The sequence below is a fragment of the Orbicella faveolata genome, unplaced genomic scaffold, assembly GCF_042242905.1.
Source record: "Orbicella faveolata isolate gen_17 unplaced genomic scaffold, um_ofav_v1 contig_1, whole genome shotgun sequence".
In the NCBI taxonomy this organism is placed as follows: Eukaryota; Metazoa; Cnidaria; class Anthozoa; order Scleractinia; family Merulinidae; genus Orbicella; species Orbicella faveolata.
The window spans coordinates 19,876,291-19,902,279 of record NW_028301536.1 but is presented as its reverse complement, the minus strand read 5'-3'; the positions used below and the strand labels follow the sequence as shown (position 1 = coordinate 19,902,279).

The 25,989-nt window shown below is 39.9% G+C and overlaps 3 protein-coding genes and 1 long non-coding RNA gene across 4 annotated transcripts; 2 read left to right on the top strand and 2 right to left on the bottom strand.

The window, feature by feature from the left end:
* On the bottom strand, nt 1–12,892 carry LOC149118349 (uncharacterized). Its single transcript, XR_016208716.1, has 4 exons — nt 12,801–12,892; nt 12,614–12,691; nt 6,140–6,232; nt 1–2,001 (listed from the first exon to the last, which is right to left on the bottom strand). It is a non-coding gene; the product is annotated as an uncharacterized LOC149118349 (long non-coding RNA).
* Nucleotides 12,893–15,628: 2,736 nt separating this feature from the next.
* Nucleotides 15,629–17,268, top strand: LOC149118348 (uncharacterized). Its single transcript, XM_089294515.1, has one exon. The coding sequence runs from the start codon at nt 16,073–16,075 to the stop codon at nt 16,580–16,582; it is 510 nt and encodes a 169-aa protein (XP_089150641.1). The 5' UTR covers nt 15,629–16,072; the 3' UTR covers nt 16,583–17,268.
* A 1,453-nt stretch (nt 17,269–18,721) lies between these two features.
* Nucleotides 18,722–21,785, top strand: LOC110051092 (protein DBF4 homolog B-like). Its single transcript, XM_089285153.1, has 6 exons — nt 18,722–18,770; nt 19,207–19,352; nt 19,567–19,689; nt 20,024–20,250; nt 20,695–21,093; nt 21,374–21,785. Exons 1-6 carry the CDS (start codon nt 18,722–18,724, stop codon nt 21,777–21,779), a joined length of 1,350 nt encoding a protein of 449 aa, XP_089141279.1. The 3' UTR covers nt 21,780–21,785.
* A 296-nt stretch (nt 21,786–22,081) lies between these two features.
* On the bottom strand, nt 22,082–25,484 carry LOC110051055 (dCTP deaminase-like). Its single transcript, XM_020757024.2, has one exon. It carries the CDS (start codon nt 24,993–24,995, stop codon nt 23,295–23,297), a length of 1,701 nt encoding a protein of 566 aa, XP_020612683.1. The 5' UTR covers nt 24,996–25,484; the 3' UTR covers nt 22,082–23,294.
* Between the last annotated feature and the right edge of the window lie 505 nt (nt 25,485–25,989).

Genomic DNA, 25,989 nt, shown 5'->3' with positions numbered 1-25,989 from the left:
TTGTTGTCAAAGCTACAATTTTAATTCGTGAAAACAACTTGGGCTTGAAATCCTAAAAACAAAAATATAAATTTCTGCATGCTGTTTGCACCCATCATATCAAATATTTACATTAATATTTTTGAAAGATCTTGAAAACAATATTTTGAACTTTAGTTCTGCAATTAGTTGCTCTTTAAATTGTCGTTTTCTCCACGGTTTCAAAACAATTCTCAATTTGCTGGAAAAAAATTGAAAGAACTGTTCTTCTTCTAACTTTGCATTAACTTGGAAAATTGTACCTGAAAGAAGTCTGCGTGAGCTGAAGTTTTGAAGTCCAAGACTAATAGTTAAATACATGCGCTTCTTGTCTTGCATGACAATACGTTCTTTTGGTAACACAAGCTAAATCAGTCACGTCTTTAGGAAATGAGATTTAATGACTTTGTTTTCTCTTTGATTGAACAAGCATCTGTTGCTGAATTTAACGAAACCCGACCAAACAGTGGTGAAGAAACAAAGAAAATGTTTTGAAAAACGTACCCATCAAAGTTTACAGTTCAATGAAACACAGTCGAACCACCCACAGGCGACCTCTACTGAATTATGCAAAGCAATGGATTGCTCATGAAAGTTTGGTAATTTGGCACAAGACAATTCTGAGACTTACAAGTATATCAGACTCGAGATGGTCACTCTTCACAAAGTGGTCGCTTAGAGAGTTTCGACTGTGTTTGATATGTTAGACATGCAATGTACTGTACCAAGATCAGATGAATAGACAGAGGCTCTCCATAGAACTGAAATTAAAATGAAGTATGTAACTTAGTTTGCCAATCAGGCCGTTTGTCTAAATTGTTCTGTCTGTCTGTCTGTCTGTCTGTCTGTCTGTCTGTCTGTCTGTCAGTCTCTCTTTCTGACTAACATGGCTGTCTGTCAGTCTATTTGTTCAGTTGTCCATCTGTTAGCAGGTTCTTCCATCCCTAGTTATGTCAATTGATCAGTCAATCAGTATGATAACAAAAGGTTTGGTCTTCAGTACTTGATCAGTCACTCAGTCAGTCTGTTCATCCATCTGCCAGTCGGTATCTCGGTCAATCAATCAATTAATCAATCAATCAATCAATCAATCAATCAATCAATCAATCAATCAATCAATCAGAGAATCAATCAGCCAGTCAGTCAGTCAATCAATCAGTGAGTCAGTCAGTCAGTCAGTCAATCAATCACCAGTTCCAGGCAGGCAGGCAGGCAGGCAGGCATTCAGTCAGACAGTTGGTCAGTCAGTCAGTCAGTCAGTCAGTCAGTCACTCAGTTCAGTCTGTCTGTGAGTCAGTTTGTCAGTTACAGTCAGTTCATGCACCCATCAGTCAGTTAGTTAGGCAGTCAGTCAGTCTGTCAGTCCATCAGTCAGCCAGTCAGTCAGCCCGTCTGACAGTCAGTAAGCCAGTCAGCCAGTCAGTAAATAAGATAATCCACCAGTCAGTCAATCAATCAGGCAATTGACCAGTCAGTCCATTTCTAAGTCAATCAATCAGTTAGTCAGTCAGTCAGTTGGTCAGCCAGTCCCTCCTTTCGTTCTGTTCCATCCATCTGTCAGTTCATTAGTCAGTCCGTCCGTCCTTCCATTTCTCTGTCCATCAGTCAGTCAGTCAGTCAGTCAGTCAGTCAGTTAGTCAATCATGTGAATGATCAGTCAGTTAACTAACCTGTTGGCTGAGTAGGACTTTTGAACATGGCTACAGACTATTTTAACAATTATTTGATTTACAATTAATTCCAAACAGATTGTTTATTAAAAAAAATATGTTATTTGAGAGCTCTTCAGTCTATTTATTGTACAAATCAACCATGGCAGAATAGATTGCATGACTGAATTCTATTTCTCAATGTTGAACTTGGCTTATTCAAGAGCTTTGTTTACCTGGTTCACCAAAAACTGGATTGCAAAACAAATCATGCAGCCCTTCTAAAGATAACTGCTTCATGCTTTGGTCCACTTTGTCACTGATGGCATCTGATCTGTAAAAGAAAGATTTAATACCTTCCTTCAGAGCCAAGTTAAAATCATTACAAGACAACTAATTACCAACCACTAAACAATTCACAGAACTTAAAGCTGCTTTCGTCATAGTTTTCATGATCTTTCTAGACAGGGGTAAAATACATGTAGGCTTAAAACAGGGCACCTATAGTCAAACCTGTATTAGGCGGAAACCCTCGGGACCCATCCTAGTGTCTGCTTAATACAGGGTGTCTGTTGAAAACAGGTTCCTTCAGAATTTGTCTTAAAAAGCTTTAAAAGGGTCATAATGATATTCATCAGTATTAAAAGACTCAAGGGTCAACTAGCATTCAGGTGAATGGTTGACAACTCTGAAATACTGTATTTCCATAAGCAATGACATGTATATGTGGTAAAGTGATTTAAGTATGCAGCAACAGTATCTATGTTGATCAAATTATGTGAAGGTTCACAAAATCAAACAAGACCAACAGTTCTGTAAAAACAAAACTGAATAACAATATACAACCCTCCAAGTTGCGACCATTTTAGTTGCGACCATTGGGACTAGAATTTTGGAGCTGGTGACTAACTTGAAATGGAAGTTGCCAGACCGGCGACTTAAAATCGATGTGATAAAATCAAGATTGAGAGCATGAGTGGACTATCATCCAGACTGAAAAAAATACCCTGAGCGTAATGAATTCATTGGTAAAAATAAGTTTTTCTGACATTTTAACCTACTGAAATTGAGAATAGAATAAAATGAAACCTTTTAATAATTCAAAGAGCCCATCATTACTTTAAGCTTTGTATGTGATGAACTTTGTTCAACTTGACTGAACTTAACCATGTGATAATTTTACCTTTGGGAAGGAGACAATGCACCCGTAAAGTTTCTGCATCTTTGATACATTGATGTTGAGTTTGGTTTTATACTGTGAAACTGGAAAATGCTCACAAAAAATTGCAAAGCGCTTTCACAACGTTTTCCTGCTGAACACAGCTATTTTTAACAGTGGAAAGAAATTTGACTGGGGCAGATTTTGATCATGTGCCAGGTAACCACTTCTGAATAGCGAACCTGCGTCACGCAGAACAACGCTATAATTTGTAATTTTCATCAAGCTTCTTCTCAACACTTGGTTACCCATGTTCCTAAAATTTACTCTGTTTCAAAATCATTATCAAAAATTTGGATTACAAGGATGGCTTGCCAGGGCTTTTGCAGGTACGATAAGTGAAGGAGAGAAAGTTACTTCCCCGAGGGGAAAAAGTACTTGTCCCAGATGAGCGTACAGGTTTTCTTTCAAGCCCTGTTTAGATACACTGGATGACACTTTCCACCATCTAGTTGCTGCTTAGTGTAACTCTCTACATTTCACACCAAGAGCCTTCGGCGTATCCTATGCATCTTTTGGCCTAATGTCATCTCAAACAATGATCTCTTTGAACGGTGTGGAACTGAACCAATGGCTACCATCCTGATGAGGAGACGTTGGAGGTGGATGGGCCACGTCGCTCGCCAAGAAGCCTGAATTGCGAAAACTACTTTGCATTGGACGCCAGAGGGAAAACGCAAGAGGGGCTGCCCTAAGATCACATGGCGGCAGACCGTGGAGAAGGAAATCAAGGAGATGGGGAAGACCTGGGAAGGCATCAAGTTTATGGCAAGGGACCGACAGATGTGGAGGGAACATATTGCTGCCCTACATGCCACTTAGGCGTAAAGGGCATGAGTGAGTGAGTGAGTAATCTGTACCACCTACATGTACACTTGTGTTTTGCTCTGTAAATGTGAATTAAAATTGACAATATTTTTGGTGTTTTTTGCACGTAAAATGGGGGTAAATCGCACATACTCATGCTTTTTGGTGCATTAATTTCACAGCTACAATGAACTAGCTCAGAATGCTTGTGTGAAGGGCCAGTTTATTGATGGAAGAGTTACTGTCTGTTCTTAGCTGTTTTTCTTTTAGTACACCTTTTTTGTTCAGTTAGTTGAACGAGTCACTTTACCTATACCTAATATGCTTAGGGGAGTTCAGAAAGACCCGTTCAATCTTTAAAAGGAATTGATTGTGATTTTATATAATCATCAATATTAAAAATACATTATTTACTTACTGGTGCAGGGATAGCATGTTAATTAGTTATTAGTTATTATTCTTAAAATATATTAATTATTTAATCAATATTAATTAATTAATTTGCATACTTTGGGGACTAAAATTTTTCGCTGACCAAAAATAAATATTCAGTGGCCAAATGGGCACTAAGGAAAAAAAGTGAACTTGGAGGGTTGATATATCGCATTTCATCTGTGACAGCTCTTTGTCGACAAACTTCAATGACCGATCTATTAACCCAATCTCCCAGAGCTTTGTCAAAAAATGCATTTTTTGGACATTTTGGACATTTTCAGCCTGGATGTGAGCCAAATTAAGGTGGCTTACTACAGTTTTTCAGAGATTAGTAGCCCACGCTATGATTGCTTGCCAGACGTCAGTATTAATCGCGCATGCACAGATGATGCAAGCAACCCTAAGAAGAAACGAAAACCACTTCAGCACTTGAAAGGCGTTAAATCCCTTCGGTATACGTAGCAATAGTTTCAAACTCTGTTCAAACATGTGTTTAAGCCTGGAGCCTCAAAAATATGATAGAAAAACTCAATAAACAACCGGCAAAAGAGCTCTAAATTACTCTTGCTTTCGTGCACATGATACATGATGTCACATGAGCATGTGCTTAAATAAAGGGCATGCGCAATTCAATTCTCGTCCAAGGTTGTAAAAGCCGGTCTTTGATCAATGATTGCTTGAAAACCTACTGTACAACCCATCATGAAATTTTCACAGTTGCTTTATAGGGATGAATCACGTTTACAGCCAAAATTTTAAAAAAATCTGTAAGACAGATTTTGAGCTATTTTTGATTCCACATTTTCTTAGTTTGCGAAAAATCTGTGTTACAGACTTTTACTTCACTTTGCATGAATTTTAAATCAGAGCCAATTTCTTATTCCTGAACTTTTGAGGTGGGGTCATTCGGGTAGATTTTGATAAAAAAACGTGATTAAACCTACTAGTGCCCAGTCTCTCCTTAGGTACTCGGTTGTTCATTTTTGGCCAATTGGTGACATTTAATTGTTCAAGTTTCACATAGAATGGTAAAAGACTTAAGTAAACAGTAAATAGAGAAAGGAAAAAAACAATTTGGAACATTTTTCAAAAGAGTTAGAAGTTGGCCTGTTATAATCCATCAAAACTGTAGTAAGCCACCTTAACTCCAATCTACTCAAAAAGGTGGGAGATGCGATGGCCTCATGGTTAGTGCGCTCGTCTCCAGATTGAGCGGTCTGGGTTCAAGCCCTGGCTGGGGACATTGTGTTGTGTTCTTGGGCAAGACACTTTACTCTCACAGTGCCTCTCTCCATCCAGGTGTATAAATGGGTACTGGCGAACCGGGGTAACCCTGCGATGGACTAGCATCCCATCCAGGGGGGAGTAGAAATACTCCTAGTCGCTTCATGCTACAGAAACCAGGATAAGCTCTGGCCTGATGGGCCACTTGGCTCGCATGCAGACTTTACCTTTTGCCTTACTCAAAAAGGCATCAGTGACTGATCAGTTATGGTCTGATTAAAATGGTTTACTTTTGGTGAAGTTTGTGTAGGGGCTGGTTGAGGGACATCATGTGAGTTCTGTTGAGGTCAAGAAATACCATAGTAACTACTCTAGGGGCGAGCAGTTGTTGGTATAAGTTGAGTAGTGTCTGTTCTTAGTTAGTTTAGTGGTCACTTATTGAAAGTGTGTTCTACTATAGGTTTTAACTTAAATGGAGTTAGTTTAGTAGTTTGGTCTAGTTATTTTTTTTTTCAAAGGTACAGTACAAAAGGGAACCTTCCCATTTTCTCCATTTATTCCCTGAACATTCCTTGATTTTGAAAAACGAAAATTTCGCTAACTATTTTGGATCCTTTAATAATAGAGCATTAATTAAAAAAGGAAACAAAAAGTGGTACATTTTAATTCTTTTTCTACTGTAGAATTTGATGACTTGGGTACCCTGTAGTGATGCCCCTGGGGGATTCCCCTGAAGGAACCAGGTTAAGTTTTGATTTGATCATTGCATAAGAACACAAGTGTTTACCTGGTACTGGATCACAAAAAAAAATCATCATTCTAGAATAAGCTTGTGGATAATATCCTCCTCAGGTCTTGTCCTCAGGTATTTTGTCGTCAGCTGTTCAAAAGAAGAAATAGAAACATTTAGATACTGTACAAATGTTTATGGTGTAGTGGCATAACACCAGGTGAAATGGTCCCCAGATTAAGAAGCCTTCCCAAAGTCCTTGAGTTATGACCTTGAACACAGCACTTAACTCAAACAGTAACTTACTTCACCAAGGATTATAAATGGATACCAGCAACCTACAGTGGAACCCTGTTAATACAGTCACTAACGGGAATGAAAATTTGCCCATATTAACGGGTTGACTGTATTAATGGGGAGGGTCAAATTTCATGACTGATTTAAGTTGAGTGATGTCTTAACAGAAGTAACAGATATTAATATCATAATTGCACTTCTGAACCACTGTTCTTTTATAAACATCCGGAATGCAGATAGAATTTTAAAAAAATTGAAACTTCAATCAGTTCATAGAATATTTAGTTTCGAAAGATGAATGTAACCCTCACCCAGATGATCACACTATACGAACTACTCATAATCCTAGGTTTAAACCATTTACTATATAACTGGCCGAGTGGCCGTTTCAACAGGGTAAGAATGTAAAGGATTATATACAGGTTGGGATTTCAAAATGTGGCAGTTGGCCATATTAAAGTGCTGGCCACATTTACAGAGGGTTTTTCTATGAGAGAAACGTATGCAGATTGGATGTTTTGCTAGGACAAAAAAATGTGGCATAATAACAAGGTGACCGCATGATGGGGTTCCACTGTACTAGACTAAGATGACAAAATGGCGATAACCATGGGATTAAGAATAATTTGAGTTCCGTGCAAGATTTATTAAACATGTACATTATACATGTAGTCACTATAACCTATACAAAATGATTAACTTAAGGTAATGAGCCCCCTATGAAAGTAGCAAATAAATTTCATGGCTGTTAACAAATGCTGAAAGTAGCGACATTCCAAAAGTAAAGTCCTGGCCAAATGGACCCGCAAGTAGAGGCAAGCTCAAAACTTGGGTCTACTTGCAACTTCATTTGGCCAGGGCTTGGGTGCACTTGCGTTGACCTGTGACAACTTGCGCTCACTTTGGTCAAAATCAAATTTGCATGCAAGTTGATGCAAGTTTTCATAGTTGGGCTACCCACTGTAGTAAGCTACATGTATCATATGTGATCACTGATGGAAACTATATATACAGTGACAATTAATAAATACAATATGACAGATCAATAATTATTCCAAGTGAGATGCCAGCACTTGAATCCTTACTCTCTTTGGTTACATATATTTCTCTGTCAAGTTCTGGCATCAACTGATTTGTGAAATGTGTTGCAATTTACCCTAACACAAGTGAAAATTTTTAGGTGTCAATAAAAATTACCATTTGAATGAATGAATGCATTTTGTTGTTATCAAGGGTTACATTAACATTTACAGTAGGAGGGCAACTGGTTTTCAAAGGCAGGCAAAATTCTTTCAACTGAACTTTGTCAGAAGAAAACCTTTTCTGTAGATGGTCAAACCAGGTTGACAACATCATCCTCACAGCCGGTCAATTTGCCTGCTGCCTGGCACCTAATGAAACGCCTGATTTATTATTTAGGGACAGTGTCATAGTCTGTGCATGTGTGAAATCTTGGATATTGTTACAGAATTCTGTGTTGAATTCACCATTTGAAAGCTCAATGAATGTAGATTCTTAAGATAATGAAGATACATGCAATGGGTGCAGATTCTGGAAATATCCATGCCCTTCCATCTTCATCTAAACCCCCTTCTTGGCTTAGGAAATTCTACAATGCTTAGGAATTCAGTAATCATTCAACTGCCTCCTTCCCTACAAAAATTTTTACTTTTTCTTTACAACTGATTTGAAAGGCCCGCTCTAACTTCCAGACACCTAAATATTATACCCAAATTCACCCTTTGACTCTCTCTCTCCTTTTCTAACCTGAAATGTAGCTACATGACCTGTAGCCTGCAGAACAGGCGGATTAGCAGAATAAATGCGATATATTAGCAGGGAAACACGATATACGAGCGCAGAGCGCGAGCACAAGCGTGAAGTGCGACATGAAAAAAATCCACCTGTAGTCACACCATTGTTTATGCTCTACCGCCCCCTTGAAATGATTGGCATGAAAGAATGAGAATTTATTGGTGCAAAAAAATGTCTCAAGTAACCAATTTACAAGTGGATACATCACGCAAAACAGTCAACAGATGTGAACATCTAAATTTAGCTAAATTTAAATCATGTGGTGCCAGAACTAACAAAGGAGGTATAAACCTAAACATTCAGTGATCTGATCTTTGTCAAATATTTTTGCAAAAGGGGAATTCCTGAGAAACAATAAAAAGCAAGCCGAACCAACCCGCTCCAAACTTATTTACCAATTCTGACAGGGGTTACATATCGGTAGTGAAAGACTGATCCAAGTTTTCACTCACAATGCTTTCAGTACTGACAGCTGGACACAAAGCTTATGAGGGCTTAGTTACTCTTCTTTCACATATTCATCAAACACCTTTTCCTGATTGCAGTTGCCTCTTGCAATATATGGGCTATATAGGTATGTGCCGTTGTGAAGGGTATGGTTTTCAAGCAGTTTACTCTAGTATAGGGTATATAAATCAGAGCGTTTGGGTCTAGAATAGGGTATCATTTTTCACAAAACTGACCAGTTGGTTGAAGATTTTATCTGGAGTAAGGAAACCAGGAATTGCTACTCAAAAATATAAAAAAGTCAAATCGGCAAGTTTAAATTTACGCAGATCAGCCTCAACAGTGTCGATAGATGGGGGGATTTGGGGAGTTTACTCTAGTATAGGATAACAAAATTCAGCTGAACTAGCTCTGGTATAGGCTAAGGGTTCCAGGGTCCCAGCGGCACATCCCCACCCAGAAATTCCCAAAGTACCCTCCCCCCTCCGGGCCTCTTGATCACACACCGCGGCTAGTTTCCAGTTGTTCCACTACTCATCACCATTTTGAATTTGCCAACCAAACTTGCAAAATTCAGCCTAAACTTTTTAAGCTGTAAACCAAACTTACCATAAATGCACAATTCATTACACTGTCCCCTTAAGTTTCATGGACATCTTTCAAATCTACATATCCTTTAACATTGTTCAAAGGAGAGGGATTTACTTAGAAAAAAGTCAAATAGTTTTAGCTTGTTGTGATTTTAATTGACACGTATCATTGTTTTAATGTACTAATTACTAAATATTTGCTTATTGTAATGATTTCAGGGCTCAAAATAGCGATCCTCTGGTCACCAGATATTAACAATCAGCTATACCACATGCAGGATAGAAAAAAAACTGATTTTCTGAAACTTTGTCAGGAAGGAGGTTTTCAGTAACTTGTTTCAAAACTGTAACTTTTAGGTTGTTTGAGTATTATTTTCTTGTTGAGACAGCCTTACATGTACATATTTTGCCCTGCAAAAAGCAAAACACAACCCTAAGATTACACTTTTTGAGTTATATGTGTAAAAAAAAATACCTCTTAGTCGGCGCATCGGGTATGTTATGGACGGGTCAATGGATGAGTGAGTGAGTGAGTGAGTGAGTGAGAGATGTATGTATGTCACACCAATCAGATTGGATCTACTATAAACAGCCAATCAAATTTCTTATTGTAAAGGTAAATGGTATATGAGAAGATTTGATCCCGACACAGTTTAGAACGGCCATATTTATTCTTCTATAAAAGAGGAGGAAGTATTCATATATTGGGCTTACATGTACTTCAACATTTTCTGTGGGTTAGGCTGAGGATTTTAGTTACAAACGAGGTGAGCCTTGAGGTTTGAAACAGTTCGTGAGTTAGTAGTATGCAAATGCAACAAGATATTTTTATTTTTAGTTACAAAGGTAACTTGATACTTTTGTTTTTCACAAGAAGTAAATTCAATTAGAGGTCACGAATTGTCGCTTCTAGTCCTTAGGACATGTTTTAGAGGAGACCAGACTATTTAGATTTGAAAGAGTTCTAACATTTACAATATTAAGTGCAGGTGACGATTGTTTTGTTCTTGTTGGATGCAAATATAACGAGATATTTTTATCTTTTAGTTACAAAGGGTAATTTGACACTCTTGTTTTTCACAAGGGAGTAAATTCAATTAGAGCTGACGAATCGTCACCACTCTTTCCCATCAGATGTTTGCTATCTTTAGTTATAAATGATAACTTAACACTTTTATTTTTTATATGGGAGTAAATGCAATTAGAGCTGACAAGTTACCGGCTATTGTTCCCAGGATATTAAACAAAAAAAGCTTTCACTTCTGGACGGTTTTTATGTCTCTGCAGTAGCAGTTTATTTTTATTTGATGGGCATTTTATAACATTCTTTTCAGTCAAATATTTTTAAAGGTATAAGTATCAAAACTGCTCAAATGTTCTTTGAAGACTGCCTGGCACCAAGTTAAAGTGCAATTTAATTAAATCAGACTTTCAATGTGTCAGAGAGGTTTTTTTTCTCTTTCTTTCTATTTTCAGTGAAGTAGTGTTGTTGTGTTGTGTAAAAAGGGTAAACTTACGACTCGTATAAAATGCAAAAAGGTCTTTTAACTTGAGTATTTTTGAGCAAAAATTCCTCTTGGGGGTTGGAAGGGCTATGTGATTGGTGAGTGAGGGAGTTATGTAAGTGTACGTGTCACACCAATCCCAGTGTGGGTTTTATCAAAGAACAAATCAAAGAAAAAAATAAGATGGTATCTACATTAATCTGGAGATGTGTCAGATTACTGTAGTTTGTTCAGTCAAACATTTTATGGCTTACTATTTTGCTATCTTACCATTACTGATGTAACATCGTATGTACATTATAAATTCCCAGTTTCTTTCTTGCTGTACATCGCAACCAAAAAAACTTGTCAAATTAACCAAATCATTACTGTAAACAGCTCCATGAATGCTCTTATCTCCGAGACTTCACACAAAAAAATAACTCTTACACGCCTTGCGTGCCTATGTTTACAAATGCTTGCAAGCCAAAATAATAAGTGTGGCTGGAAAAGTTAATCCATAGCTCACTAAAATATCTTTTAGCAGTTATTCAGCACTGTCAGATTTGTATGTAATTTAAACCTGAATTTTCATCAAATTTTCAAAATTATATGCTTTGACAAAGTTGTGTCATGTCAAAATTTAGTTCAATTTTATGAACCAATTTCATGATACTTGTACATGGTTTATGTGTACCTGTCAAAACAATTTTCCTGGTTAAAAGTATCCCTTAATCTAAGTTTTTATTGCAAATCTAGCTTGGACAAAACAAAAAATAATTGCTTGACATTTTGACCTTTCACACCGTGATCATTATCTCCAACATTGATTCAGAAATGTTCACCTGTAGGTCTAATTTCCAGTAAAATTGTCTTTAGGTCTCTAAGATCAGTTGGTGTAATTGAAAATACATATCAGGCTGCAAACAGGCATTTTAAGCAGATGTTGATTTTGGATAACAAATCATACATTTGGCGGTTGCCGACTACAGACAACGCATGCAACAAAATATCAGATAATAAATCAGCATCGAGAAAAATCTTTGAGAAAACTAGTAGAATACATATGGTAGTTGGCGAAATTTCTTGCTTTAATTTAACCTATCTTGATAAACAATTGCCTGAAATGGTAACATCGCTTGCAAGTTTTATGTTGCATGTACAAAACATTCTTAAATGTTGCCAGGTCTGAAACAGCTAGAGTATGGGGGTGAGTACTTAAATAGGGTATCAAATTTTTGGTCAGGACATTATAGGGCAGAAAAAATTGTAGCAAAAAAAAATCGATTTTGCTCTAAAACAGGGCAAGGGTTTTTGGAAGTGCCCCCACCCAATTTTTCTGAGAGTACCTCTCCCCTGTGGGCATAGGGAGAGGATCTGGTGGTTTCAAATTGAGTGATACAAATATGTACATTATGTACAAGCAAAAGCATTTCAAACAAATTAATTTCCAATACATATGACAGTTAACACATAAGCTTAATTGCCATGGTTTGTCTCATTCCAGATAAATTACTCTAAAAATCTCGTTTATATGATTAAACAAAGGCAAATAATTCGTCTGAGATAAAATTATTCACTTCCTAAGGCAGATATAGCCATTCTATTTATTTGACCTTGTCTGCTGTGTGTGTGTGGGGAGCGGAGGGGAGGGGAGGGGAGGGGGGGGGGGTTACACTTGCGAGAATGCTGAAGATACCGCCGGTGGGGGGCAGCAATCACGGAAATATTGTATACATATGGCGGGGGGGGGGGGGGGGGGGGAGGACATACATGATAATGTTTCATGCAGAATGAAGCTAACTTAGAAGCAAGCTGGAACCCGATCAAAAGGGGAAGAAATACATATTACTACAGTTAAATAAATCATATATATTTTGTTTGTCCAGAAAGCTTACTTGCAATCCGGGCCGAGTTCAATCGCTCGCCAACAAAGCTCACTAACAAAGCTCTCCAGATCCAAGCGAAGTTCTTCCCTGAATATACAACAGGTACACTGATAAGGAGAAAGTCCTCCATACGAACAAAATATGAAAGCACTTCAATGAAAGGTACTAAATACACAGTGAATAACAACAAATTAACCTTTTAGTCTGGCTTTATTCGACCTCGTTCAACTTTCGCGGTTCCCAACATGACGAACTGTTGTTGCAAAGAATGCTGGGAGCGCTCACTCATCTCGCGCGTTACCTCGCGTTATCTCGCGCGTTGGTGTCGTGACAACTGTCGCGCGTAATACATATTTGATACCCTACTCATGACCAAAACGGCTGAAAAACCATATACCCTCTATTTATGACCAAAACCATATAGACTAATATCCTTTGGGACCGCATATTCCTATATAGCCCATATAAAGCCTATCTGCGACGAAGTCGTCGGTTGCAACTGAAAATGTTCGGCGATCTGTTCCAGTGGGTCCCTGGCGCATCTGCGATGGATCGCTGACGTACTCAAATTTGCGCGAAATGCAAATCGAATGGGCGCAATTTTCAACCATTCCACCTGTAAATATGGATCGAATCGTCGTTGCGTCCGCAGATGATGTTCACATAAAATATTTTCATCGCCGACAATCGCCGACAACCGCCGACTTGCCTAAGCCGGCGGTCAATGCCTGGGACAGATTATGAATTTACGATAAATGTTCACATATGCCGTAACGGTGCCCCAACGATCCCCTCCCCAGGCATATTTTGATCAACTTTCATTCATGCCTTCACGGATTGATATTTTAGTTGAAGTCTGTTGTGACTTGTGTTGTGTTGTAAGGGCATTTTGCCATCTCGCGCTAACAAAGTCGGCTATCTTCCGGAAGGGGGTGTTCCAAGAACATTTGGGTGGGGGTGTGCGGCGCGTCGATACTTTAAAACCAAACAACCCCGGCACGGTACGTCCTGCAAGGCGCATCATAGGAATTCAACTGAGATATCTACCGATAATTCTCACTAAGGTTGTTACATTTTGCGTTGTTATATTTCGCGTCAAAGAAGCTGTTACATTTTACGTTAAAAAGTTGTTAAAATTCCGTTAAAGAAAGTGTCACATTTTGCATCAAAAGTTGTTACAATTCGAGTTAATGTTACATTTCACGTTTATGTTATTTTTTGCGTTAGTTGTTACATTTTGCGGCGTAACATGGATCTAGCAGGGCACGCAAAGTCTGGCACTCGCCGTGTGATACGCACCATTGTGACTCAGGCCCCGTCCACCCCTGGGGACGGCTAGGGACTCCCACATAAAAAAGGACGTGGGTGCTCGTCAGCAATTTTGAAAAGAAATCTCTAAGAGATACCAAGATCCTGTGTTTTGGGCGTGGCGTGAAATGTTTTTTCACCCCATAAGAGGTTCCAATTCTAAAACAACACATCCTCATTCCCGCCATATTTTTTTTTTTCGGCTGAATACTTTAAAAGTTACCGCAAAAGCTCCCGCTAGGAACTTTTTGAGGCTGAACACTCTAAGAGGTACCAAAACCTACTTTTTTTAAGCCCTAAATGTTACGATGAGCACCCCCGTCCTTTTTATATGGGAGTACCCCCCCCCCGGGCCTCCACACTGCGTTGAAGAATTTTGAAAACGGCGTTTTCACTCTCAAAATGCTACAAATGATTTCCTTCCACACTACGCCTGAGGAATTCGAAAACTCAACAATAATAGGTCATTAACCCGGAGATTGCGTAAGCAATATGTGGGTAGTTGTGGTGCAGATTATGCAAATGATATAAATATGATGTCCTTTCATCATCTGTAAACTTTTTGAAGTAATTCTGCTTACCAGTAGATAAAGCTCCTGAAATCACTATTAATCGATAATGCAGGCACATGTACCGTTTTACGTTTCTAGGTCAAGGTCTATGTGACTGCGATTGTTGCCCTAAAAATGGAGACTTGTTTTGTTTGCTTTCTGGGTATCGTTCATTTAACATTTCTATTACAATTCTAATCTTAAATTAACAATTAACTGTGAATAAGACCAAATGTTGGCTCTTGTAATACGCAATGGAAACGCTCAAAATATATATATGCATGAGCTGTTTTTTTAAAAAAGTTTTTTCAGATATCTGTTTCTGTAGGTAATATCTGTTGAAAATTTTTCAATTTTCCCGCCAAAAAAACTTTAAAAAATACGGGCACTCAAAATACGCATGCTCCGTTTTTTTTTTTTTAATAAGTTATTATATTGCCACTAAATGGAAATCTTTATTTGTCTCTTTGATATTGTTGCTATGAGTCAATAAAGTCAACAAACATTGTTTTGTGTAATCTTTTATTTTTATAATATTATCTCAATTATAGTATTGTAATCAATAAATCACACTTGTGTTTCAAGAGCAATAACTTCTGTTTAAATCAAAGTGTCTATTCATATCCTAATTAGTTAAGTAATTTCAATTTTAAAAAGGTGTGATGAAAAAATGTGCCCTCTATATACTAAGACTTTTGGCAGGAAAATTTGGTAAGTTTAAATTTCTTTGTTCATCCCGACTTATACGTGAATTAAAACTTTAATCAACCTATCTTGCTTAAAATCAAAATATAGTAAACTGCGAACTTCGGATAAATTTTTCGGAATTTGAATTTCCGCAAGAGTGAACGCACACGCTTGTTTTAATTAAAATATTTTGTCCAAAAGGCTCTGCGTGCATCTTTTGCTAGCTGCGTTATTCATTTACAGCAAAGACAAACGATTAATTTTGTGCTAAAAAACGAAGAAAGAAAGCTCTAAAGATAAAACATAATTCTTCGTTTAAATGCAACATAAACTTTGAATAAATTCTCCATGAATGTAACTTTTGTTTGATAGAGCTGGTAGTACATTCTCGCCAAAACCAAGTTACCACAATGATACCAACTCACAGAAGATGCTTCGAACATTAACTGATTATTGTGCATGAAAGTTTTCTTCTTAGCATCAGAAGCTCAATTGTAAAGTAACCAATTCTCCAAAAACTGGCATCTTTAAATAATTAGACTTTTTGTCAATTTATTTTCGAGGACAGAATCTTAAAAATTTTCCAAGAAAACCGATACATCACTTTATTTGTGCTATAATAAAGTGCATTATCGTTTGTCACACGATGTAGTCACTTTAGATGTAGATCGCGACGTTTCGACTGCTTACTGCTAGTCTTCTTCAGGCGATAAGGTCGACTGATTGCACGGTATCATTTATATCACAAAGGTCGGCTGTGATTGGTGCATTTCGATCCTCCTATTGTTCCATTGTTCCGACGAGTAGCTGTTCCCTCAGTGGTCCGCTGTTGTACCATTCTCCTGTTGTTGTGTTTTTTGATCGTGGGCATCCATGCTACGCCTCCACCATCGCCAGTGAAGAGATCCAGGACCACGAGATCATGGTGTCTTTCGACGTAGAGTCACTGTTTACCAACGTACCGATCGAGGGCGCCGTACAAGCCGCGCTACAAAAAATGGAGAACGACGCAGGCCTGGCTGACCGCACGACACTTACATCAGTTCAAATCGCGGACCTCTTGGATTTCGTATTAAGATCTACGTACTTCCAGTACAACGGGTCGATTTACGAACAACGAGACGGCGCAGCCATGGGGAGCCCTGTATCAGCGGTTATTGCTAATCTCTACATGGAGATATTTGAAGAACAAGCAATAGAGTCCGCACCTTGCAAGCCTAAGATCTGGAAACGCTACGTAGATGATACTTTCACCATCCTGGATCGGGACAGAGTTGACGAGTTCCTGCAACACCTAAACGGTCAACAACCATCAATCCGTTTCACCATGGAGATTGAGAATAATAGCAAGATCGCCTATCTCGACACGTCAGTTTATGGAGAACCTGATGGCCGCCTTACCACGAGTCTACAGGAAACCAACGCATATTGATCAGTACCTAGCGTATGATTCTCACCACCCTCAGTCAGTAAAGCGCGGTATTGTGAAGTGTCTGTACGACCGGGCTAAACGTCTCGTGACCAAACCATCAGTAATCGCTGGAAAGAAGAAACATCTGTCATCTGTACTTGTTTCTAACGGATATCCCTCCTCGTTTGTGCAGAAGATCACAAAGGCACGAACAACCCCAAGAAGAGAGCCCGTCGCGGAATTTAAATCCACCGCCGTTTAACCTTATGTCTAAGAAGTTTCGGAGTCTCTCCTCCGCTGCCTAGAACAACAAGGCATTCGCACCGTCTTCAAGTCCGACACGACACTTCGGTCACACTTAGTGCGACCAAAGGACACCGTCAACCCGGCTAAACAAGATGGTGTTGTCTACAGGATTCCCTGTGAGTGCGGCAAAGTCTACATCGAAGAAACAGGGAGATCTATGCAGAAGAGGATCAAAGAACATGACAGGGATATACGACTCACCCGTACCCAGACCTCCGCCGTCTCTGAACACACCCACGAGACCGGCCACTACCCTATCTGGGATGAGGTCAAGTTTATTGATCGAGATCCTCACTGGTACACACGTAGGGTCAAGGAAGCTATTCACATAAGACTTCACCCTAATAACATCAACAGGGATAGTGGAATTGAAATTCCTGAAGCATGAATGCCCACGATCAAAAAACACAACAGCAGGAGAATGGTACAACAGCGGACCACTGAGGGAACAGCTACTCGCCGGAATAATGGAACAATAGGAGGATCGAAATGTACCAATCACAGCCGACCTTTGCGATGTAAATGATACCGTGTAATCAGTCGACTTTATCGCCTGAAGAAGACTAGCAGTAAGCAGTCGAAACGTCGCGATCTACATCTAAAGTGACTACATCGTGTGAAAAACGATAATACACTTTATTATTGCATCTACCACGATGAATAGCAACCTTTTCCTCGACATTTATTTGTGCTGTTGACAAATTTACTCAATAATTAGTTCTGCCCCCCAATGCTCCTCTCCCCGCTCCATGTAGAGCTTGAACCCAGGCTCCATGCAGGGCTTGAACCCAGGCTCAATGCAGGGCTTGAACCCAGGCAGGCTCTCCTCTTCCGCTTAGAGTGGGGGAGGGAGAGTCCAGGGACTGGACTAGGTTTTGAATGAAAGATCGAGGGAACGACGTTTGGTTTATCTATTTAAACTTTCGCACAAATTTGGGTATAACAACTGACTACAACACAAAAGGCCTAGAAACAGACAGACAGACAGATAGATAGATAAACTGACAGACAGACCAACAGACGGACAGACAGACAAACAGACAGTCCGACAGACAGACAGACAGCCTTTATTTAAGCACGACAAAAGATATAAAGCTCTGAAGTTTATGGGGTGGTGCAAAAAAACATAAAACTTGTATTAAACAAGGTGCTTCGGTTTTGCTGCGTTTATATTCGAGGAAAAATTCTGAAGAAAACGAACATAAAGTCGTTGATGCCGTTCTAAAACAGGCTAGGCGTTTGTGCACTGACAAAGTTCTTTAAATTCCGGAGACCAAGTAACTGCTAAAGGAAAATCTTAACCTGTTTTGCGCTCTTAGAGATTGTGGTAGAACCGGTAGGTTTTCTCGTACGTTTATCTTTCTTATTTGCGCGCATAGGGATCCATATCCTGGAGACAGAAATGAATATACGAGCAGTCAAAAAACCTGATCTGAGTTCTACAAAAAGCAAATAAAATCCTACATCGGTAAGCTTGTCAAGTTTCATTTGGAAGCCGGTGACAGACAAGAGCGGTGCAAATTCCGCCGATAAATAACGAGGATGAATTTTTATTTAACCCCGCATATACTACAAATCCATTTTCGATGGTTTAATTTACACGGCGGAACAGATGTGACAAACTCCTTAGAAATGACCGGCGGCCGCATAAAGTGAGCCAAAGGCGCGCGCGCCTTTTCCCCGCGGCCGACAAAGCGAGCCAATTACCGCTAATCATTACGTCATAATCGATTAGCGCCAACTACAGACACCGCGACTTCATAAGTAGCAACAACTGCCAAGCAAATAGATCAGTGTAAGTAGAAAGGCGAGAGTGATTACAGTGTAAAATAGAACAAGTTAAGTAACAGAAGCATGAGCTCAGGATCTAAAGGAACTAGAAGAACAAGACCCAAGGATAAAAGTAAGTTTAACTTAAAAGATTGTCTCAACTCTGCTTTTACCGGGTGGTTTCTTTGTTAAAAACTCCTGGTTTTATTTAGGTTATGTACGTCTAGATGATTGTATCCCAACAGTTCAACAGGATATTTAAAACACAGTGAAAGCACCATATTTACATACACTTTTCGTTCCTTAAATCAAAAGTTCAATGCTATAACCAATTGCTGGAGAAATTACATTTAATTAAAAATGACGAGTGGTTGAAGGATGTAGGTACTTATCATCATCAAAGCGAAAACACGGCCTCTGAATTTCAACTTGTTGTTACTTACTGTAGATAGACATAGGTGATAGGTGCCTTGGGTTAGCAACCTCATAGAAGTGGGAAACAATTTGCTTTGGATTTAATTTTCATCTCATTGCGCTATTCTCTACCATGTTGTAACGGGGTGCCTATTTTCTTCTCTTCTCAGCTCCGGAGTCCCGAAGTCGCCGTCGTTTGCAGTTTGCTGCCGCTCCGCTCCAAGGCAAGTCATTCTTCCTTCACGTACAGTCAGCAGCCAAAGCGCGGGAACTGGAGAAGAAACTTAAAGAACTAGGAGGGGTAAGTAGATATGTTTCACATAATTCTTGAGGTGTAAGTAGGTGTACTTGATTCGATGCAGCCACATTACTAAACAAGCCACGAGTAAAAGAGAAGAATAAAAGAACACAAGTGAAAATTGCTCTACGTTTATATGTGTATAGCAGTTGCGATGTCAGGTCTACAAACATACACGTCGCTAATATCTTTGCCCTTTGGATTTCCTCTCTTCTAGGTGGTGGAAAAATTTCTGAGTAAGGAACTGTCCTGTGTTGTAACTGACCAGCCAATAGCATCTGTGCGCTCCACATCTCAAAAGGAGGAAACCACGAGCTTTGCTCTTTCAGGACTTAGAGGAGTAAGTATATATATCTCGCATTGCTCTATATAAGGTGCTTCAAAACACCTTCGCAACACTAGAATCAGACTTATCACAGCGCTAATATCTAGAGTGCGACATCAGGACGTAAAGCAAAATTTAGGACTGGATGATGACACAGACCGGAAATTCGAGTTGAGGTTGTGTTAGCTTTTAATTTGTGCGCGTAGAGAGCACCTTCGCTCTGATTGGTTGAGCACGTCCACGAGTCGTTATGAGTCATAATAATAGTAAGCGAGCTTAGCCAACGAAAGGCAGATTCAAGTCAAGTTCTATCAAAACCTATACTCACAGAGCGTCTTCTTTTTTTCAGCAAACCCGTGCCCAAGCCATACTCCAAAAGTCTGTAAAGCAGCAGAAACAAGCAGCTAAAAGTACTGATGTCCTGACCAATGCAGACAAATGGGGGATTCAAGTCAAACCGGTTGAGCAGGTGTTAAAATGGATTGATGCCCAGAAGAAACGTGAAGCTTCCGCCCAGCCGACTGGCCGCGTGTGCAGTCTAAGAGGAGCTTTCCTTAAAGTGGAGGATCACAGCCGGTAAGAACCTAACACACTGTGCTTATTAAAATAGCTACTTAGTTAAGTCTCAGGGCTGGATTCAAATTTGTCCACACTTTCTCTCTTACATCTTCTCTATTTCATTTTTTCTATTTCTATTTCTCTACTTCTCTATTTCAAGATGTGTCCCCTGAGATGACCGGGTCCTCGATTCTTGTGATCAATCGACTTATTGCGAATTTAATGATGTAAAGTAAGAAAGAGTAAGGAATATAATGACTCACTTTTAGAATGGAGCCGGAACCGGCTGCTATTCGTCGCAGGGAAGGAAGCGATGAAGGCTTCCTCTGAGAACGGCTCTTACTTCGATTAGTATTAAGCCTATTCTTTTATTCATCAGGGAATAGAAGTAATTGTATTTTTGGCGGCAGTTTTGACTAAAATGGTAGCTCAAAGACACTTGTCATTTTTATCTCTCAACAGGCAATACAAGCCGCTTGTCAAAGAACTGAATGTCTGGCCTCGCCTCAATTTAGATGCTCCACCCGGCTTCTCGCCATTTGACGAACCTGTCAGCATGCGCACTAGATCACGAAGTTCATCGAAGAGTCCAGCACGTGGAGACAGCAAGAGTAAGACCAAACAACAACAAACAACAGGAAGTGATGCTGACAAGAAAGGCTACTGTGAGCTGTGTGATGCGCCTTACACGGGAATGAAGAAACATGTCGCCAGTAAAGAACACAAGATGGTTGCTTCGCAGAAAGGGACCTACGCAGAACTGGACAGGCTTATCGGCAGAGGAAAGACTCTGAAAGAGTTTGAAGACGAAGTGGAGAGGAAAAGAGCTTCTAAAGCTTCCGAGACAACGCGTGTAACAAGGTAAGCAACGTAACCCGTAGAAAAAGAAATTGGTACTGAGGAAGAACAGTTGAACGGTAGTAAGCCAGTTAATGTACATAATGTACTAGCAGTGTACTGCAAAACGGCTTATCGCCAGTGAACCAACTTGGAAGTAGAATGAGAAACTTAAAAAAAATCTTAACGTGCTTTAGATAGGTTACCTGCTGTCAGTGGGCAGCTAATAGCCGGGGCGTCCGTTGAGAAAATATTCAGACTTCTTACAATGTAGTATTAACAAACTGTCTTTTTATGGTTACAGATCACGAACCAGAAGTCGATCTCCAGTGGCTGTTAAATCAACTCCTCAAAAGAGCTTGAAGGCACCGACAACGCCGCGAAGAAAAACTCCGAGCCGACAGTCGCAGACTCCATCTCCCGCCCGTAGAGCCCCGAGTTCCGGTCGGAAGGCTCCACAGACAGTAACACCAATCAAACTAGTCCGATTCCAAGATCAATACTCTGTAGCTAAATCGACGTCCAAGAAACGCCGCCGGAATGACACGAACAACATCAGCCCAAGCAAATCAGCGAAACGAAAAAAGACGGATCGATATACGATCGTGGAGTCGACACCGATGAGGATCAGACTTCGCCGCAGCAGGAGGAAAGGTTCGTCGACAACGAGAGGTTCCATGTTCGTTAACCCGAGCACTCGCTCGCCATAGAATTTGACGAAATAAACTGCTCATAACACAAGCAGCAGTCTAAAAATTTGAAACATCATTAAGTTTTCAGTTAGATGGTGGACGCCTTGGACTGAGATATTTAAAACATATACTGAACAACAAAGAGAGCATCAAATCACAACCCGATAGATAATACGAAGGGATAATTTGAAAAAAAACTGAACCAAATCTAGTCTGGAACAATCATATAGAGAACCTGTGAAGCAGGTTTCTTAGCAGGAGGTTTCAGTGATTAGTGTTCTAAAGTAACCACTCGATTGTTTAGAAGCTCGAAACTTAGCTGGTACAATGCTGTATAGTTTATTAAGTGCAAAAACAATGTATTATAAGAGTAAATGGATACTGCACATTGTACATAAATAACCACTTGGGTTTATTATTGTCTTTAATTCAATAAACGTCTCTTTAAAAAAAAATTGCCTTCAGGAGGTATAATTTGTGAACGCAAATATGTTAAAAATACTTTAAATGATTAAACAGGCTTACAATCGAAGACGAAAGTGTGCGTGAAAAAGTCAACACACAAGGCGTATTTTCCCCCTTTAGATTTCCCTTTCTCCTGTGCAAAAATTAGAAAAAACAAATTAAGCCGTTTTTTTTTTTTTTACTAGTTTTCCACTCCAACTGTTATGTTCAGAGAAACAGGAGAAGCCCTGAATCACCAGGTCGATCGCCTCGTGGCCGTTTTCAATTGTCTAAAACCAATATTATTACAACGGCCAATCACAACAAACGTAAACAACTCAATAAGCCAACTAGACTTCAAATTCTGCCCCATTTTGCAGTCACCGAACTTCGCGCTAACCCCCAACTAGCTGAACGCCAGAAACAGGCTAAGAATAAAAAACATCTCCAAGTAAGTACACGTAATCACTCTTAAGCGAAGAAAGAAAATCCCCATCACCACACATTGGTTATTGTATAGCAACATTGAAGTTGGGATTATTTCGATAAATGTTGAATTTCTCCTTGATCAGTATCTGTATTCTCACAACTTGTCGGCAAGACTTGGTATTGCGGATATTTTGAGGAGAAAACTCATGTTGGTCATCATCATCATTGAATATCTTTATCACTGTGTCACCCTCTACCTTATGTTCACCCGTTTGCAAGAATAACCTCCACATTAGATCCACAAGTTATTAGATTAACAAGATTACACATTTTTTTTTGTCTGGAAGCGAACGTTTGGGAGACCACCTCTGTGCAGATTGCGACATATACAGTATACAGAAAGTTGATCTGGTGAGAGTTTTGAAACAGCCCAGACTTTTGAGCTATTAAAACGCGCAAACAAACTCAGTAATTTGGTAATCTCAATAATGGTGTTAGCCGTCAGCGCGTTTTTCGGTGAAACTTCAGAATCAAGTAAGAGAAGCTCTACAATTAAACACTGCTTAAAATAGTTCAACCTGGACATACAATGGTTCATGTGGAAAGCATACATGGGACGCTCCTCGTTATGGACTCCTGACTGTACGTGGCCTTCCTTTCTTATTTACTCGCGTCAGTTACCGGTGCAAGTCCATTTGCCTCTCCGTTGAAGCAGAGCTGTCGTGGTGTCCTCGTCATAGCCGGACCTTCTGCTTGACAATGTGTCTGTTCAGTCAGAGGAAAACGACTCTCGAAGCCATTTAACTTCCCTTGCGCAATGTTTCTCTGAATCAGAATGTACTTGAGGCAGGCAGGGTTTCTTTGTTGATTGTCCCGTGGGAAAACCACATTCTTAATTCCTGCTTTCAAAATAAGCGGGACACACTCATCACACGGGGTTTTGCTCACAAACATGGTGCTTGAGTCTTCGCTTATGTCCCGTGTGTTCTTGCCTAAAATCACCGCTTGTTCGGCATGGATCGAGAAAGCGTACTTTTTTGTCAGCGAGGGACCATCAATGTGGGAAGCTCTCGGAAAATCCCCGTAGTTAGCTTTCGGAGGGTAGCCATTCCAACCCGCAGATACTATTTGATTCCGCTGCAAGATTACCGCCCCGACTCCTCTTTTCGGATCGTTCGAACGTTGCGCCAAAATGTTCGCCATTCTCGACATATGCCGAGCCAGTTCCTGCCAAAGTGGGTTACTAGCGTCGGGAATGATCGGTGTATCCTCGTGGTTCGGGACAGTGTCTCGAGTGCATCCCGAACTTGCTTCATTACCGTTCGGGTTTCTTCCTTCACATTCGTAAAAGTTAACAGAATCTGGTAAGTCTCCAAATGTGACTCTTGCAATCCATTCTAGCATAATGTGAATGGAGTGATCTACTTGTTGTTTGCATTCGTTGAATTCTGGCCACTTTAGCTTTAGGGTAATGCTTCTTTTCCATTGTTCACTCCAGTAACGATTCAGCAGGGTGAAAAGAACACTTCTGTGAGATAACTTGTGAGGGGCGTATGGTGAGCGTTTTACTTCACTTTCCACTAAAACTGTCTTTTGAATGTTTGGAACATAAATGGACTGCCCTATCTCGCTCATCCGGTACAGCTTTTCAACTTTATCGAGGTCGTGTTCGTCAGGGTTTTCAGGCTCAAATGGTAAATAGCACACTCTAGAAATCCCGGCTTGTACCATCAGCTTCGTACAAAGAGAGCAGGGTTTCCGTGAAGTGTAAATAACGCAATTTGCCGCGAGGTCACTGAAGTCTACCAAAACACTTGTCACGCCATGAACAACGTCACGCGAACAATCAATTGCGACGATATTCTCCCGGGAATCAACCATTACCACACCAATCTTGTTCAACCTTGAGATAGAGCCTTTCGATGGCTTTTTCTCCTCATCTAGTCTACTATTTGATTCTATACAATTAGTAAGAGGCTCCTTAAAGTGGCCGACATTAATCACACCCGTCGTGTTGTCCATATGATTCGAAACTGCATTGCTTTCGTGAACCTGTAGCGGCGTACCTAATTCTTTGTCCTTTTCACTGTCCTTTTGCTCGATGATACAGTTGTTTATCTTAAACTTCTTTCTCAAAGGACCGCTTTCTTGAAGGACATCACAGAGCACATCTTCGTTGTCGACTCGATCACGATAATCATCTTGATCTTCACCGGTAGCCGACAGGCTTTCGAAATCGCCGCACACCGATATCGTGGCGAGTGGACTCTCTTCCATCCACAGAGACAAGCACGAAAACAGATCGGTTTTCGAGATGGTGTTAACAAAATCCGTGAACCTTCGCGTGCTTGCTTGATTCATTTTAAACAGGCGGTTATGTACCAAAGCCGGTCAATAAGTAATCTTTCATTGTCTTCATCCCACCGGCAAGATGTGAATTGTTCTTGATATTACGGGTATTATGAACCGTTCGCACAACAACTTAAAGTGATTGATTCGATTCGTTACAAACTTGATATAAACAAAAAATACAGGTGATCCTAAAGAGAGTTACTTGCTCTCCGAACGGCTCCGAACGCTGAAACAATGATCAAAGAGTAAACAAAGAACGTGTGCGTTGTCCTATGCACTTATCCACGTCCACCGTCTGTGACGTCACATGTTTACACGTAACGCCATGTTTTTAAGAGCACTGTCCGTCTTATCAGTCTTATCAGTCGCTAATATCGATATCAGCGTCTGATTGTACGCGTTATGGTAAGGAAAAGTATCGTATGCAACCGTGTCGGACACGAAAAGCCGAGGAAATTGGAAACATGGTCCCTAAAGTCCCGAGACTGAAGTCTAAAGTTCGAAGTCCCTCCTCGGCAACCCTAGTGGGGCATCACAAATGCGGCTTGTGCATGGACAAAAGTTGTTATTCTATTTACTGTATGCAAATGATCTAGCCTAAAGCATAAAGAGAGAGTCTTTTAATTATAAAGAATTCATTGTATTTTGTTGGGATCATCCAGTGGTTTGGCCTATGCTATTTGAATGATCCAACTTAAATTTATGATCTGCGTCTTTGGTAAAACTGAGCTGAGAACATAAATTATCTTATCGTGTATATTATTGTCGCATGTAGACCCCTTAAAAATCACCAAACAACTGCATATAAAGAAGGCCGGGCTAGACATGCTATGTTCCGTTTAGACATAACAAAGCGACAGGATAGAGTATGATAGTATGCGGCTTCGTCACGAGACGTTAACTTGCATCAGCTTTAAAACTTTTATTCTTCGAATCAGACCAGAAACATATTTAAATTTCCTCGAAAATAGAAGCCTAAAATAAAATTTAATGACACTGATGA

What these genes read in the sequence shown, in the direction of transcription:
- LOC110051092 (XM_089285153.1), top strand. Translation starts at nt 18,722, where the DNA reads ATGAGCTCAGGATCTAAAGGAACTAGAAGAACAAGACCCAAGGATAAA. An exon ending in AAAGTGGAGGATCACAGCCG is followed by an intron (nt 20,251 to 20,694) that starts GTAAGAACCTAA and finishes ATCTCTCAACAG; the next exon opens with GCAATACAAGCCGCTTGTCA. An exon ending in GAGACAACGCGTGTAACAAG is followed by an intron (nt 21,094 to 21,373) that starts GTAAGCAACGTA and finishes TTATGGTTACAG; the next exon opens with ATCACGAACCAGAAGTCGAT.
- LOC149118348 (XM_089294515.1), top strand. Translation starts at nt 16,073, where the DNA reads ATGGTGTCTTTCGACGTAGAGTCACTGTTTACCAACGTACCGATCGAG.
- LOC110051055 (XM_020757024.2), bottom strand. Translation starts at nt 24,995, where the DNA reads ATGAATCAAGCAAGCACGCGAAGGTTCACGGATTTTGTTAACACCATC.